Source organism: Mycteria americana, chromosome 2 (assembly GCF_035582795.1).
Source record: "Mycteria americana isolate JAX WOST 10 ecotype Jacksonville Zoo and Gardens chromosome 2, USCA_MyAme_1.0, whole genome shotgun sequence".
Classification (NCBI taxonomy): domain Eukaryota; kingdom Metazoa; phylum Chordata; class Aves; order Ciconiiformes; family Ciconiidae; genus Mycteria; species Mycteria americana.
The window spans coordinates 52,903,266-52,918,348 of record NC_134366.1 but is presented as its reverse complement, the minus strand read 5'-3'; the positions used below and the strand labels follow the sequence as shown (position 1 = coordinate 52,918,348).

The 15,083-nt window shown below is 41.5% G+C and overlaps 1 protein-coding gene across 26 annotated transcripts in view; it reads right to left on the bottom strand.

The window, feature by feature from the left end:
• Positions 1 to 2,551: 2,551 nt before the first annotated feature.
• Positions 2,552 to 15,083, bottom strand: part of ARPP21 (cAMP regulated phosphoprotein 21) — a 205,695-nt gene continuing 193,163 nt past the window's right edge. For all 26 annotated transcript variants that reach the window (XM_075493425.1, XM_075493428.1, XM_075493422.1 and 23 more), the window contains 2 exons: positions 4,509 to 4,660; positions 2,552 to 3,351 (listed from right to left, as the gene is read on the bottom strand). In XM_075493425.1, the coding sequence (XP_075349540.1) occupies positions 3,094 to 3,351; positions 4,509 to 4,660 (410 nt within the window). In that variant the 3' untranslated portion in view covers positions 2,552 to 3,093. The remainder of the gene's footprint in view (positions 3,352 to 4,508; positions 4,661 to 15,083) is intronic.

Below are 15,083 nucleotides of genomic sequence, written 5' to 3'. Positions count from 1 at the left end.
AATCCAGCTCAGAATATTTTTAATGAACAAGAAGTTTAGGAGAAAGACTTAAAAATATTGTATGATTAAAAAAATAAAATTAGAGAATAATTTTTGTGCTTCACTTGATATAGAAACAGAATTACTTAATTGTCTTCAAATATAAATTCTTCCAGCGTAGAGCAAATATGCGCACCACCACGTGAGATGTCTCCCTCATGTATATGATACCTTAATAATTAGGGCATTCTCCAAAGCCGAGGGAGATCAGATTCCGTTTCCTTTTATGCCTAAGGAGATTCAAACTCTTTGGAGAGCGAGACAATCAGAGGATGTAGGCCATTTTGGAGTGGGTGGCTGTGACCTTCTCATGAAACTGCTCAATTTTACATAAAAAGTTAAAGTCTCATTCTAGCAGGAAGGTGCACGAATGTGCAGGTAGGTGCTGCTGCCACAAGGCTGAGAGAAGTCAGTCAGCGGGATCCCTGCTCCCACAGCTATCTGCATGTTTTACACGAGCTGGGCATTGAATGGGCAGAGACAGGTAAATCACGGGAATTCATGGCCACGGTCAGTCATGGGATATGCTGTTTGCCAAGGGGATATGGCAAAAAGAGGCACAAGGACACGAGGAAATTGTATCTTTACAGAAGCAAGATTCCTAGGCTTTGCTTTTTGACTCCCTTCCCCATCGCTACTGAGAGCATCTACATCCCAGTTTGCCATCGATCTATGATACCGAGGGCAGATATTTTTCACCAGGCAATTCATTCATAGTTCTCTGACAAGAAGGAAGCTCAATAAGGTAACAGTAGTCCTTCAGAGAAGAGAAGAAACAGGACTTAAATATAGTGATTACCCAAAGGGTCTCGTCACTCCAGACACCGCGTACACAGAGATTTGTCCCCCCTCCCCGCTCGTTCAGCCTGGCTACACGCAACCTGTCCTGCGCAAGGTCACCTGCAGCTCCTTCCTGCTGGACCCTGGAGCCTTGACAGAGAAGGACAGCCATTCATTCAGCCGTCAGTCATTCAACAGCAGTAAACCCAATTACGTGCAATTATAGTAATGCTAGGAGAGAAACCTCCATAGTGTATAAAACATTAAAAGGAAATAAGCCATACAACGCAGGGCATCTGAAATGAGAGCTCAGGGTCACAGGCAAAATTCAAATGCAGTATCTTGATTTTAAAAAAGGAAAAAAAAGAAATCAATCGGTATGTTCTCCCAAGGCATTTCACCTCTAATTGAAGCATGAATCGTGTTTACTTACCTGCTCATGTTCTTGACTGTCTCTCAGCAAACGAATTGTGATTACATTACATAAAATTCAGTGTTTGGCTTTCTTATGATCCCATAGGACTGGATTCCACACTTTAAGACACGTGTAAAAAAAAAAAAGACTGAACTCTGAAAGATACCTGTTCATCGTATAGAAAAGAAAACTGTTTGTTTTAAATATGGGTTGTAGCCCTTCCAGTTCCTGCTTCCACAGCTAAAGTGTGTAAAGGAAAGGCCACCCATCTTCAAGGTAAAATAAAAGCTGTTTCACATCTAGATTAACAATGGTCAAGGGCCTACAAGGCCCTTGCTGTCATCTTGGGTGTACCTAAAATTGTACTATGACACATACAGATTTTACCCACAGAAGGATCTCGGGCCTTTTCATGATGTGTATGCATAATTCTGGAGTGCTTAACTCCTACCTATTTTAAAGGTGTTCAAAACTGATCAAAAATACAGCTTAAGAGAAAAATTACACAGACTTTTGTCTGGTAAACACATTTGTGACTCAAACATTGTCACCATTGAAGCAGAATGAGGAACTCCATGCAGCATTTATGAATGAAGAATAATTTATCAGAACAAGCTGGGAATTTGTGTGAACAGGGACATAATGAGAAACGTCACAAGAATTAAAAAAAAAGTTCTAAAAATTTCTGGCAAACCGTTGTGCTGCATGTTTTAAGAGCCAAACCCCCAAATATATTGTTCATCCCCACTACTTGAACATGATGGACTAGATTCTTGGGTTGTCATCTTTTTGTTGCAAAATGGCTTTATAGCTGGAGTACCAATAATTGGGTAAAGTATCTTTACGTAGCAGAAGAATTGCTGGGTACCGTGGTTGCTACATCAGTAGCAACTGATCTTCCAGCCAGTGGATGTGATATGGTGGGACATATATGTCTTCTTACATACAACTGTTGTATGACCTCTTGAAGAGGTATGAATGAGTAGAGGCTTGTAGCAGTGGCGAATTGTGTTTGTAACGTTACTGGTCCTAGGGATTGGAAAAGCACAAACTTAGTTTAAGATGATCTGGTACATCATTCATTGAAAACTTTCTGGGTGTCTACGCTACAATTTCTAAGTGGTCCTAACTGTTATGGTACTGCATGCTACGACACAGGTATGTTGCCTTCTCATCAAACTCCCATAGGCCCATTAAGCATCATTCCCCACTTAGCTTCACCTGAAACAAGGCAATGCAGAACCAAAGGGAAGTTCACTCACTCAGAAACAGAGAGGAGACCAAGCAGGTGGTAGAAACATGACCTTTCTCCATGAGGTCAAATAGCTTTATTGTGATTAAGCACTACAATACAGTATATATCCATAAAAAAACTCTATAGTGTATATAAATTATTCCTTCCATTCAGTAATTCTTTTTTGTTTTCATTTTTTTTCATTTCCATTACAGCTTTGGTACAATGTGATTTTATTATATTTTTAAATACTTTTAGCTTCACAAACTCAACACAAAGTACAAAACTAATCCGAATCGGGGATATTACAATCTACACAGTGGTGTTCAGTGGTAGGAAAAAATCTTACCTCAATGAATTCATGTCACTAGCTAAGCTATAAAGGCATACCTAGCAGACATGACAAAAATATGCACCATTAACCAGCAAACTTTTTTTTTTTTCAAAATTTATTTTATTTTTATTTTTATTTTTTACAGATTTTTCCAGCAGCAAATCACTTGAGCATAGTCAGTTCTTATGTCCTCAACTGATTCTCCTGTTGTGTTCCTCTTCATTTGAAGGCCATGAGTTATTTGTCAAATAATGCACCGCTATCCTCATATATCCACACTAAGCCACAGTGTCAGTACTTGACCTGCCACCCTGCATTGTTAATGCTCGCACAGTTTGTCCTGCAGCTGGCGGAAATAACTGGAACGTTATTGGAGGGGCAGTGTGGGGCAATCAACCGTAGGTTGCTCTGTGGGGCAGGAGGTATGACATTACAGTAGACAGGCATTCCAGTGGCTGTAAGTGTTCCTTGACCTGATTGATTAGGTAGCATGATTGGTTGTTGATATGATTGTTGCGGCAATCCTTGAGAACCCTGGGTCATTGGCACCTAGGTAGGAATACAGAAACACGTCGGAAAAAAATAGTAATTACTTAACAAATTAAAGTCGGTCCCAAGCATTCCTATCTTCCTTCTAGCTGAATTTGAGTATACAACATGTTCTTGCCAAAATGTGTCATTCTCTGCTGCTCAGAACTGTTCTCATCCCTGAAGATCATCTTCTGTTGGAGAAGGGTTAGAGAGAAATCTCTCAGCTCCTGGGTCTAGTAAGTGGCTCTATCATGATCTAGTTGAATGTAGATTTCCAGGATCAGTGCAAACAGAAGACTCAACCCTGGTATACCTAGGCCATCTAAAACGTCTAAACCTTTAACCTGATCATTATCCTTTAAAACACATTATCGGTATAGTAATTCTGAAGACGTAAGGGGAAAATTTTACCCACAAGCAATTCCCCCTTTTCAATCTTGGTTGCTGTAGTGTTTTTAGAGAAGCCAAGGGAAAAGATGAATGGCTGCTCAATCAGTCCAAACTATTAAAATGAATTGGATGTCATTTAGTTTCTTAACTTTCCAGAGGGACCAGGAGGAAACATAACCACAGGCCACCCCGTAGGCTCTCACAGGCTCTTGGTGTATCTCACAGAATCCAGGCACAAAGCTGGGGAAATATGTCTGAGTAATTTAGGGACTTGGTAAAAATCAAGCCACTTCCCTCTCCCCAAAACCCAATAAACAAAAATTTATCTGGCTACAGCTTGTTATAGCAGACATGGTGAGATCCTTGGCAGGCGTCTCCACAGATGAGTATTTGTAACTGGATCAGGCAAAGCCCTCAACTTCATTACAGGAAACAATATTGCATTAGGAAAAAAAATGAACAATGTTCTGTCTTTTATTTTTTTTAATTTGCTTTCTTCACAGGAAGAAGTGTAATTCCTTCATCCTTTGTGACACTCTACCCACACTGCAGGCTGTAATAAATAGTTCATTTAGAGTATTCCCAATTCAGAATGAAAATTGGGAGTACTAAGAATACGTAAACAGGAAGCAAAGAAACCAATTTGACTTAGAAGCGTATTTATCAGGAGGCCTCCTGCCACACGCTGTCCTAATGAAGTAATAAAGACCATTCTGTGACAGAAAAACCTCATTCAATTAAGCACTCTCCAAGAAAATCAGTCTTTCTTTATGGCTTCCAAGTACCTGATAAGACGACATGGCTGGATACTGCACCATCATGCCTTGCACCTGATTTCCCTGTTGATTATTCATCAGGTTCTGGCTTTGGGGCGGCTGCTGCATTCCCATGAGACTCTGGAACCCCTGCTGCTGGTTCGGCAGGACAGGCTGGTAACCTGGAAGAAGAAAGCCATCTTCAAATACCCTGTCGCTTGTAAGGGCAAAATTAAAACTGTTCTAAGGAACAGCAAGTGATCCCGTAATTTCTCCCCGCTTTTGTTAAAAAGTTGCTCTATTTCTAGAGAAACGTTACTAGAAGTGAAAAATCGAAGGGGAATAAATGAAGCCTGTGAGCTGACAGCCCTGGCAGGCTAACACGAGCGGGCAGCACACTTTCCTCATCCTCTTCAACCCTGCTGCAGAGACCACCTTGAGGGATGCCTGAATGGCGCCGGATTGTAAAGCCCTGAACCAAGTCTTATGAAACTTAAGTCTTATGAGGAGCGGCTGAGGGAGCTGGGACTGTTTAGCCTGGAGAAAAGGAGGCTGAGGGGAGACCTTATCGCTCTCTACAACTCCCTGAAAGGAGGCTGTAGAGAGGTGGGGGTCGGTCTCTTCTCCCAGGTAACAAGTGATAGGACAAGAGGAAATGGCCTCAAGTTGCGCCAGGGGAGGTTTAGACTGGATATTAGGAAATTTTTCTTCACCGAGAGGGTTATCAAGCATTGGAACAGGCTGCCCAGGGAAGTGGTTGAGTCGCCATCCCTGGAGGTATTTAAAGGACGTTTGGATGAGGTACTTAGAGACATGGTGTAGTGATGGGTTTTGGCAGTGTTAGGTTTATGGTTGGACTCGATGATCTTAAAGGTCTTTTCCAACCTATATGATTCTGTGATTCTGTGATTCTGTGATTCAAGACAGGGTGCTACTGGCTTCTGGCTACTTCCTCAGAGGCAAAACTCCCACTGGCTTCAAGGACATCAGCATTTGGCCTTCACAGTCTAATCTGGTAGTTTTCTTTCAGGTCACGTTTCTCATCTTACCCTCTTACCTTTCTTGTAGTGCAGCTCCCTAGCATGATGTAAACAGAGGAGGCTTTATTTAATCAAGAAGAACATCTGTATACACACTGGCTCCTCCTTGCAAGGCTTTTTATACGATTAGAGCATATTAAGGGTCATATTCCACCCTACTAGTTTCGTGTTTGGCAAAAGAGGAAAATCATAAATTAGGGAGCGTCTGGTCCTCCCCGTTGCTCAGTGTGAACACTGCCGACACACAAGTGACTGCCCAGGGATGAGAAGTTGATGCTTCTGTTTCAACCTGCGATTGGCTCTGTGTTCAAAGTCACCACAACATTGCAGGTTTTCTGCTGGGACGGCTCCTCTAGGACCAAGTGAGAAATGGGCAAAGTCTGGATGATCTGGAGGGCAAAGCCGCTAATGAGGCAGAAGCGTGGATGGGAAGCGAAGCGCGAGCGGTGCGCTGCTTGGCAGCAACACGATCCAGCCCGAGAACTAGTCTCGCCGGATGGAAGCAGGCTGGCTGGGCGATGCTACTATTTAGAGGTGAAGGATTTTGCAGAAAGAGTGGGAAAGGAAAGGAAAGGAAGATGCAGAAAGATCCTGTCCTTGAAAAATGCAGCCAGCCACAGTCATTATAAATCTATGAATAATTTCTCCTTAAGACATTCCCTGTCCTTTAGCACTCGTATTTTTTAACATGCAGTTATGCAGTGCACTGTTAACTCTGTAGTGATGTTCTCAGAATAAGCATATTTCAGGCAAAGAAGAATTATCAGAAAGAGCAATACTGTGTTATTTTTATATGAAAAAATGTGTGTCACGTCTCCTCAATTTATATTCATGAATACAGTACACGGTTCAATATACTTCACGAATTGGAAATCATCACCTGGGTATTTCTTCATTATGTAAGAAAAATAAAGTAACCAATGCCTCTGTTTCTGCCAGCCTATTGTCAACTGATAGCTTTCCTTCAAAATCTTTTCTGATGCCAGAGAAATGTCAGATATCTCTGATCAATTTTTTGGCATTAAAGATGCCTTTCCACAGATATGAGATTAATGTCTCCAGTCAACTGAGCAAAATAAAAAAAAAAATTAATTCCATGACTGATTAACTTGGCTGGGGTATAGCATTAAACATCTCCCAAATGCACCAGATTATTATACATTCAAATTTGCTCTTTTCCTATGCACAAACACAGTGTCAGCATATTTTTTAGTCACAAAAATTACCAACATCAGAAGTGCTATAACTGAGTTTACAGAAGGCTTATACAGCAATAATAAAATTGCAAGTCCTCTTCTGCTCCTGTATACCAATTGGGGGGGGGGGGGGGGGGGAAGGGGGGAGAAAGGACAGAAATAAAAAATTTAGCACTACTATTCTGGTATTTGCAAGACTGGAAGTTTAAGCAGAGAGGAGTCAACTGACAGCAGAAGCAGCAACAGATAATTCATCTCATGTCACTTGCAGTTGTCAAAGTAAGTCCTAGATGTTGTAATGAACGATAGATTGATGGTGGACCAGGGATCAAGTGACACTAAGTTGGGGAATGCAATCAAACATCGGATCTGGGCTCACAGAGTTGGACCGTGATGCACTGGCACAGGGTGGTGGACTGGTGCTCTGCAGACAGACAGACAAGACACCACTGGGGTCAAATAGAGAGAAGCCCTTCTGTTATCTCTAGTAAATGTAATTGCATTACCATTACTTTAGTCAGATTACTGGTGATACTCTGTTGTATGTTTGAACATACAGCTGTCTCTTCACCTCAGTTTTGTGTTCCAAATTCTCCAACTACGACAAACTTATTGCCCAATACAGACATGACTATCAAACTGAAACAAAAAATTATGGAAATGACTAAGTATCTACCCTTATGCTGAACATATCTACCCATATGCTGAACATCTCATGGGGGTATTACAATAACATGTACCTCTGCCCTGAAAATCTCCCCTATATTAGCAAACACTGCTTAGTACATGGCACAATCACTCCATGTTTTACGTGTAGGAATAGAAAAAAGGGAAGAGTTAAGAACTGAGGTCCACTAGGTTATGGATTATTATTTTAACAATCTTTATACTCTTCAAGGACTTCAGCAATTTCTCTGCCCATAGGGCATGCGCACCCCTCAGCCCTGTCCCAACACGTAGAGTCCTGCTTACACCCCTGGGAGTCAGGAGAAGACCTCTTTCCTACTCCCTCTGCGAGCCCTTTACAATGCTCTGACCACACAGAGGGGCCTCAATACAAGCAGAAAAAATAACTTCACGTTCACTCTAACACACTTCCAATGTGATTAGATGGGAGCAAAGAGGTATTAAGGTAGCAATCAGATCACGTTGTCTCCTGAACCTTCTTTGACATTAAGGGAAATCAAGTAATTTCTTTGGCCCAGAAAGAGGTACTGCAGTCTCTTGAGCACTAGCTCCCTTGACTTGTGGGTGGAAACAGGGATGTTTAAGAAGGTTACTGGCCTGCTTGTATCCTTGCAAAGGTGCTTGGCTGTCATCTCTTCCTCACTTACTATGCTTGGACTTCTTTTTAATTATTGTTAGCACCCTTTGGAATATAATGAAGTTATGGATGTCAGACCTTGCTGCAGAACTCCAGTAGAGCATTTGGTCAAAATTCAGCTTCCTCTCCGAGGCTCTGCAACTCAAGCGAAGCCACTTCCCTTTACCTGACAGCGAAGTCTGACCCTTTACTATGCTAAATGTATGAAAAAAGATGCAAGTTCATCCATTCCATTGAACATAAAAACCTGCCAAGGTACAAAAATATATTACAATAGTGCAGAGAGGGTACAGATTATGAAAATGTGAATTCATTTCTTTATCTACAACAAGCTCTATAAGCAAGAGGAAAATGCTGTGAAAAAACAAAGCAGCCCAAGTCCGTTCTGCTAGATGGCTTCTGTTTCTGCACAAATGCAAGGGGAAGGAATTGGCACTCTACATGGCAATCCATTTGAACAAGAAGTTGTTAATATCAGAAGCCAACTGTTCTGAATCTTCCACCTCCACAGCCCAAACTTTGCAACTCTGACTCTGCATGCCACATAACATTTGAAACAGATCCTTCAGTGTTTACTGCGTGTGGATGTCTTCATATGTTTTTGCACGCTGGCCAGGAAAAGAATGGAGATGGGAGAATGGAGACTCTGCATAACTGATAGTCTTAGTACATCAACCTTTCAGCAACGCTCATGAAACTATATCATTCTAGCAAATCTTTTTTTTTTTTTTTTTTTTGAGGGCACAGACTATCAGAGATCACTATTGCCCCCAAACTGTTTATTTTGTATACACACAGCAGTTTCAATCCTCAACTCAGCTCTGGCATGCTTTCGACATGCTATCTATTCTTCAGTGAAAAGAAAATGATACAGTGTTCTCAAGAGGCTTGGGAACCGACTGCAGTGCACGAAAAGCCATGCATGGCTGGGCAGAGATGGATGTTTTGGAGCTACGCAGGTGTCAGGAAACGAGTGAGAACAGGAAGAGGCACCATGCTTTCTGCAGCAATAGTTTTCTTCATACTTGCTCTTTTGCTCATTAGCTTTCATACTACATAAAGTGTAATCCTTAAAAGCCTCTTTACTGTCCCCTGAGAACATACATACGTGGGTTATTTTCTAATGGCAGTACACATCAGATGAACCATCCTATTACTGCAAGCTCCGGGGCCTCTTTACTGCAATTATATCATCCTGCTCTATGTTATCTCTGCTACAAAGGAGGATTTTTTAAATCAGGGCAAACATGAGAGACATTGTTAAACAACCAGAGGAACAAATCGTGCACAGAATTTCAGTAAACGCCTCAGAAGAAAAATGAGCCTTGGATTGCAGTCAAAATGAAAGAGGCCGTCATACCATCAAGGTAATTCTCTGAACCTTTACAGCCTGCATCACCATGCTGATAGTCAGCTAACTTAAACACCCCAGGGGAAGAAAGACTGCATGGAAGACCCACAAATGTTTTAATTTCTTGATGAGGCTATGGATAAACATAAAGATAAAAGGCAGTGGTCTTACACCTCTGCCAGTAATGTCACCCAGAGCTGTAATTAAAGCATATCTGGTGCTCTACCGGCCTCAGCATAGACCCTTCATGAATGGCACATCCATGTTTGGAGGGACTGTTTCACTGCTCATTTCAGATTTGAAGCATATATTAGGAAGATAGCTTTGTAAAATGTGTATCAGCACTCTGGGTAAAGAGTAATCAGCACTTCGGCTGACGAGCGCGGCAGTCTGGCACGAGTCCCTGAACTGCAAATCTTATTGTACTCTTATTGTACTCTCACCACTTAAACAGAGTCCTTGCATCTAAGCCCATCTGATGGAAATGTATAAATTCACAGTGGTTTTGATATGACATGATTTGAGAGCTGATCTGCTCCCTTCCCGCTTCACTCAGTGTGGTGCTGGGAGAAGCCGAGCCGACCTTGGCAACACGCTGCAGCAGCTCAGGCAAGCAAAGCCCAAAAGAAATTCAGAAGGGAAACCTCGGCAGGGCTAACTGGGCTGTGTGCAAGGCTGTGCAGCTCTGGCCACACTCCTGCCTGCTCCACAACTACTGCAGTGCCTTTCTCAGCCTGGCAGCTCTGCCCTACGGGCCCGCTATGGACCTGCTCAGCCTCCACCGCAACTGCCACCGGGGAGAAGGCTGAATTTGAGCTCCCAGGGAAAAGCCAAGGGGAGCGAGCCCCACCTCTGGGTGCAGACACAAGGGAATACCCTGCGATGTACTCAAAATAGCGTAACAGCAGATTCTGCACCCGGTCCCGTGTGCTGCACTTGCCGCAGGGGCTTACCTTTGCAGAAGATTCCCTAAAACTGGAAAGGGCAGAGGAGAGAGCTACAAAAGTGATCTGAGGTCAGAAAGTGCACCTCTTCCTGGGAGACCTAATGAGCTCACTCTGCTCAATTTATTCAAAAGATGAAGAGGTATCTGCTGGTAGATAATTCTTGAACAGAATAGAAAATGGTATAATAAAATTACACGGTTGGAAGGTAAACCTAGAACTGTTCAGATTAGAAATAAATTTCAAAGTTTCAACAGACCCTGTAATTATCAAGGGGGCAATTTACCCAGAGAGGAAGCACATTTGCTATCACCCAAAATCTCTAAAACAAGGATGGACAGCTTGCTAGAAGATATTCATCAGTTTAATAAGAAGTTCTGGGAATAAAGATATGATTGGAGTGTGCTGTGTCCAGTATTATTCACGGCATTAAATTACAGGTTCCAGACCTGAAATACTTACGAAAATGTTAGCCAGCTAGCTCGTAACATTTTTCCTATCTTCCAAGGAAATGACTAATCTTTTGCATGTGAGACAGGATCCTCTTCCCAGTCTGCTTCCTTTGATCACATACTGGTAATGCCACCCAATTCACTCCACAAGCAGAAAGTTCACCTGTATATAGTGGATATTCTAAGGGCTATTTATGGCCTATTTTAGTTTACTTTGCCCTGGCTGGAGTAGCACTCAGTAGGTTTTGTAGGCTGAAGAATATGCTCAGTATCTATTCCCACAATTTTGCTAGGCTACGTTTTCCTTTACTTTTTAAAATAAGCTATGGGTAAAGTATTAAAGTGGCTGGATGTAGCTTTTACTCCATAATCACAGAAACTTACAATGCCCATAAGTTACTAATCAGAGAAGAAAAAATGTCATTGTAAAACTGTAATTCAGTCATGCACACATCAGTAAGTTTGGTAAAGTTTTTGGCAACTCACTTATTTGCCAAAAGCTCTGAGTTGGTCCATCCCAAAGTACTTGCAAAACTGGAAGGAAGAAAAAAAATGAAGCAAGCAGTTCGGCAAGATCAAACACTTTGTCTTGACACAAAGAACCTTTTGATTCTCAAACAGACCCTAAATGTTATCTGTAAAATACGAAGAAAGGAAGTAAGGTTGGGGAGTCTTGTGTTTAGGACAGTTGGCCAAGCTGTGGGAGGCGCAGACTGAAATCCCTTCCCAGCACAACTGAGAGCAGGAATTCGAGGCAAGGGGTTTCTAGCAGCCAGCACAAAGCCCTCCCTGCTACAGGCGTCTGTCCGTCCCTCCTGCCGACGGTCCTTACTTCATGCGAGATACTCAAGTACTGGATTGCAACCAGATATTTCACCTCCTCCATGAACATCGTAATTACCAGCTACAGAATCTCCTCATGTACTGCTCGCTCTAGAGGAGTGCTGCTCCAAGGCGTTTTGCTCAGACTGACTTCTCATGTCCGGGTGTTACATGTTAGATTTGGGTGGCTGGTGAGGAAATCGTTTTGGTTTTGTGGGGTTTTTTTTGTTGTTTTTTTTTTTTTTTTTTTTTTTTTTTTCATTATGCAGTTGGTCATTACCTGGCCGGTTTCACCACAAATGATGGACTAAATTTCTCATGGAAAACATAAAATTAAGCTATAAATTTAAGCTGATTTTGATTTTAGCCTTACCCCAAAGTGTCTTCAGTTTGGAAGACTCCCACAAAAGACACACTGATTAATGTCTCCCTGCTGGTGTGTCATTTTCTGTGCGAGTCTGAAGATTTAAACTGCATCTTGTGCAGCTGGAATCCAAAACACTTTGTAAACAACTTCGTAGTTTCAGCTTGGATCTAAAATCCAAGGCATGCTGCAAACCAAATCTGCTGCAGTTGATCAATCCACTCCTACTGTGTCTGCTTTCTCTCTGCAATACACATTAAAATGTCTTGACCTAGGAAGATATTTGGGCTTTGTGTTTCACTTGAAGACATCACAGATAATTTATGGTTGTGAACTGGATACCATGTGAGCTAGAAGGACAAATACATAATAACTTAATGCTACAAATCCATCCCTTTCCCCTCAAAACATAAGACCATGCAATTATTTAGTTTTCACACACATACAAAGGAAAGAACAAGAATACCTATGCCTGAAATAAAGGAGTCTTAAGAATGGACAGATAACTTGGAGGTATGAGATGGCTTATAACACACATAAAACAGCACATGTGCCAATAACCACAGCAGCACAGACTCCTCTCCCCACAGCACTCCGCAGGCTTGGACCCTCAAAAACAAGAGAAGCCTTTTCACATAAGTGACTTACAGTTTAGCTTCTTTCATTTCAGGTAAAAGCACATCCCGCTCCAGCAGTACAGCTTGCAGGGGAAAGCATGGGGTATTACGCTAGTTTTGTTTTCAAAATTTAAAACTAATGACATTGATTCTTTCAAGTTGTGCGAGATCAAAACAATTTTTAGCTAATGGCACTCCAGTTACATTCACTGAAAACACACAGCACAGTAAATATATTCCTAAACTGATTACAATGACAGTGACTCGAATAATTCTCTGCAGAGCTGGGGTTATAAAACTGCAGGATTTTGAACTTAGAGTCTCAACACATAATTGCTGCCAGAATCGTAGCTGCCTGGTCCCTAAATTAGCCGTAGCTTTGCTGAGAGCAGATTCATGCTTCCCAAACCTGGTAACAGATCAACAGCCACATTTGTTGGCAGACCCACAGAGAAAGAGCCATATTCAGCTGCATTAAGGAACTCAGCAAGAGGTATATGCATCAGAGATATGAGCCAGTAAGATTTATTACCACAAAAGAAATAAGAAAAATACTGGTTAGAAGACAGCTTGTCTGTCTTCCCCTCCCCCTTTCTCTCTCTGCTTTACAAAGCTACAAATCCCACAAAATCCATAGTGCAAAACATCTTAGTCCAGCTTCAGAAGAAGAAGAAATCAAATTTGGAAATTTGCTGCAATTTTGCATTATTTCAGCACGACTTATTTGTTGGATTTGGTAAAAACTGCTGATGAAAATACCCTGACACACAAGAAATTTTTTTGTGGATTAACATCTCTGAAATCCCCCATGTGGCTAGCTAGTTCTGTCCAACAGCTAGAGCAGGATCTGCCTTATCTAGCTGAACTGCCCCTCCTTGTCCTCTTCATTTATTCTTTCTCAGAAAGCTATAGGAAATCCTGGTTTTACTTGTTTTGCAACCCCGGGGGCTGGAAGAAACCCAAGGCACAGAGCATCCAAAGCATGGATGGTTTCGTGTGCTACTCGAGACAACACGGCCAACTGCTAACAAAATGGAAAAAAAATCAGGGGAATAACACAGCTCCCCTAGCAATGCAAACCCTCCCAGTTCAAAAGATGTGCAGGATCCGGGCCTCCCAAATCTATTTTTTAACCTGCTTGTCCTATATAAGCTGGAATAAGGTACATCCTTACAAAACCTAAGAGAGGGTGCTTTGTGCACAGGCTTTTCCTCACGAACAGTCACTGCATAAAACAAATGGCCTCATCTGGGTGGTAGAAAGCCTCCTGTTATGGTGGTTTAGATTATGCCGATTAGAAATGATGAAAGTAACACTGCATATCACACATGAGATTTAGAGCTTCTTACCCGTCAGCACCAAAGAAACACCCATTGCCTTTTCTTTAACCCTTTCTCTATGATGCCAAGTTCCAACTGCTGGAGACACGGCACTGTCTCCAGCAAAAACATAGCACTGTGTTTTAAAAAACCATTTATATGCACGCTCACTGTCCCGTGGGGGAAAAAGGTTTTCGCAAAGAGCACTGAACTGTTATTTAGAGCCTTCTACCTCCTCACCCAAACATGCAAAATCATGGATACAATGAATTTATGAATCACTTTAAGATCCACCCCCATCCCTCAGTTACTTTTCCACACCTTAAAAGAGTTGTTTTAGAACTCAGTGACCTCACTACCAAGTAAGAAGGCCCAGACAAATAAGCACTATGATTAAATACTTTCATTATATACCTAATGAAATCACATACTGTAACACCTTCTGAGACTAAAATTTTAATTACGGCAGGATGACATTTTGGCTTCTTTTTTTCCCCCTCTGTGTTCCAGGGGAACAGCAGGTAAGGTCAAACAAAAAGCTTATGTGATAAAATTGCATGAGAGCGCTCCTGGGAGACCTGGCATTATTAACAAGAACATGAAGAAGGGCACAGTTGAACAGTTCAAAGATAAATGATTGCATTCAGTTTACTTTTCGCTATCAACTGGAGAACCCTGAGAGCGCCGTTATTTGACAAGAAATGTATATAAATAGGCATCAAAAAGAGCTCGAATAGATATAAATATAGGAGATTCAAGGTTGGGGAAACATTTTTCTTCAGTTTAAAATCTGGATCTATTCTTTTACTTGTCTATACAAAGGATTTCCAAATTATAGGGACAGCTTTAAGAACAACTTGCTACTGCTAAGTGGCTTGATGCTGGAAATAAACCTGTTCTTGCTGAGAACCTAAACCCATGTTATTACACGACACTTTAATCACTTATTTTATTCTCATTTCAATATACTTTTATTTTATGTTTTGAAACCTTTTAGCACTGTTCCTGTTCTTCAAAAACTATTACAAAAATTATTTGTTCTTCTCCTTGAATATAAATCTGAAGATAAAAGGAGGGGCACCTCTTACAGACACCGTATGTAACTCAAAGCTTCTGTAAGATTGAGAAAAGAAAATTCTATTTTTAAGACAAAATCCTTTTATCTCACTTCAGTAA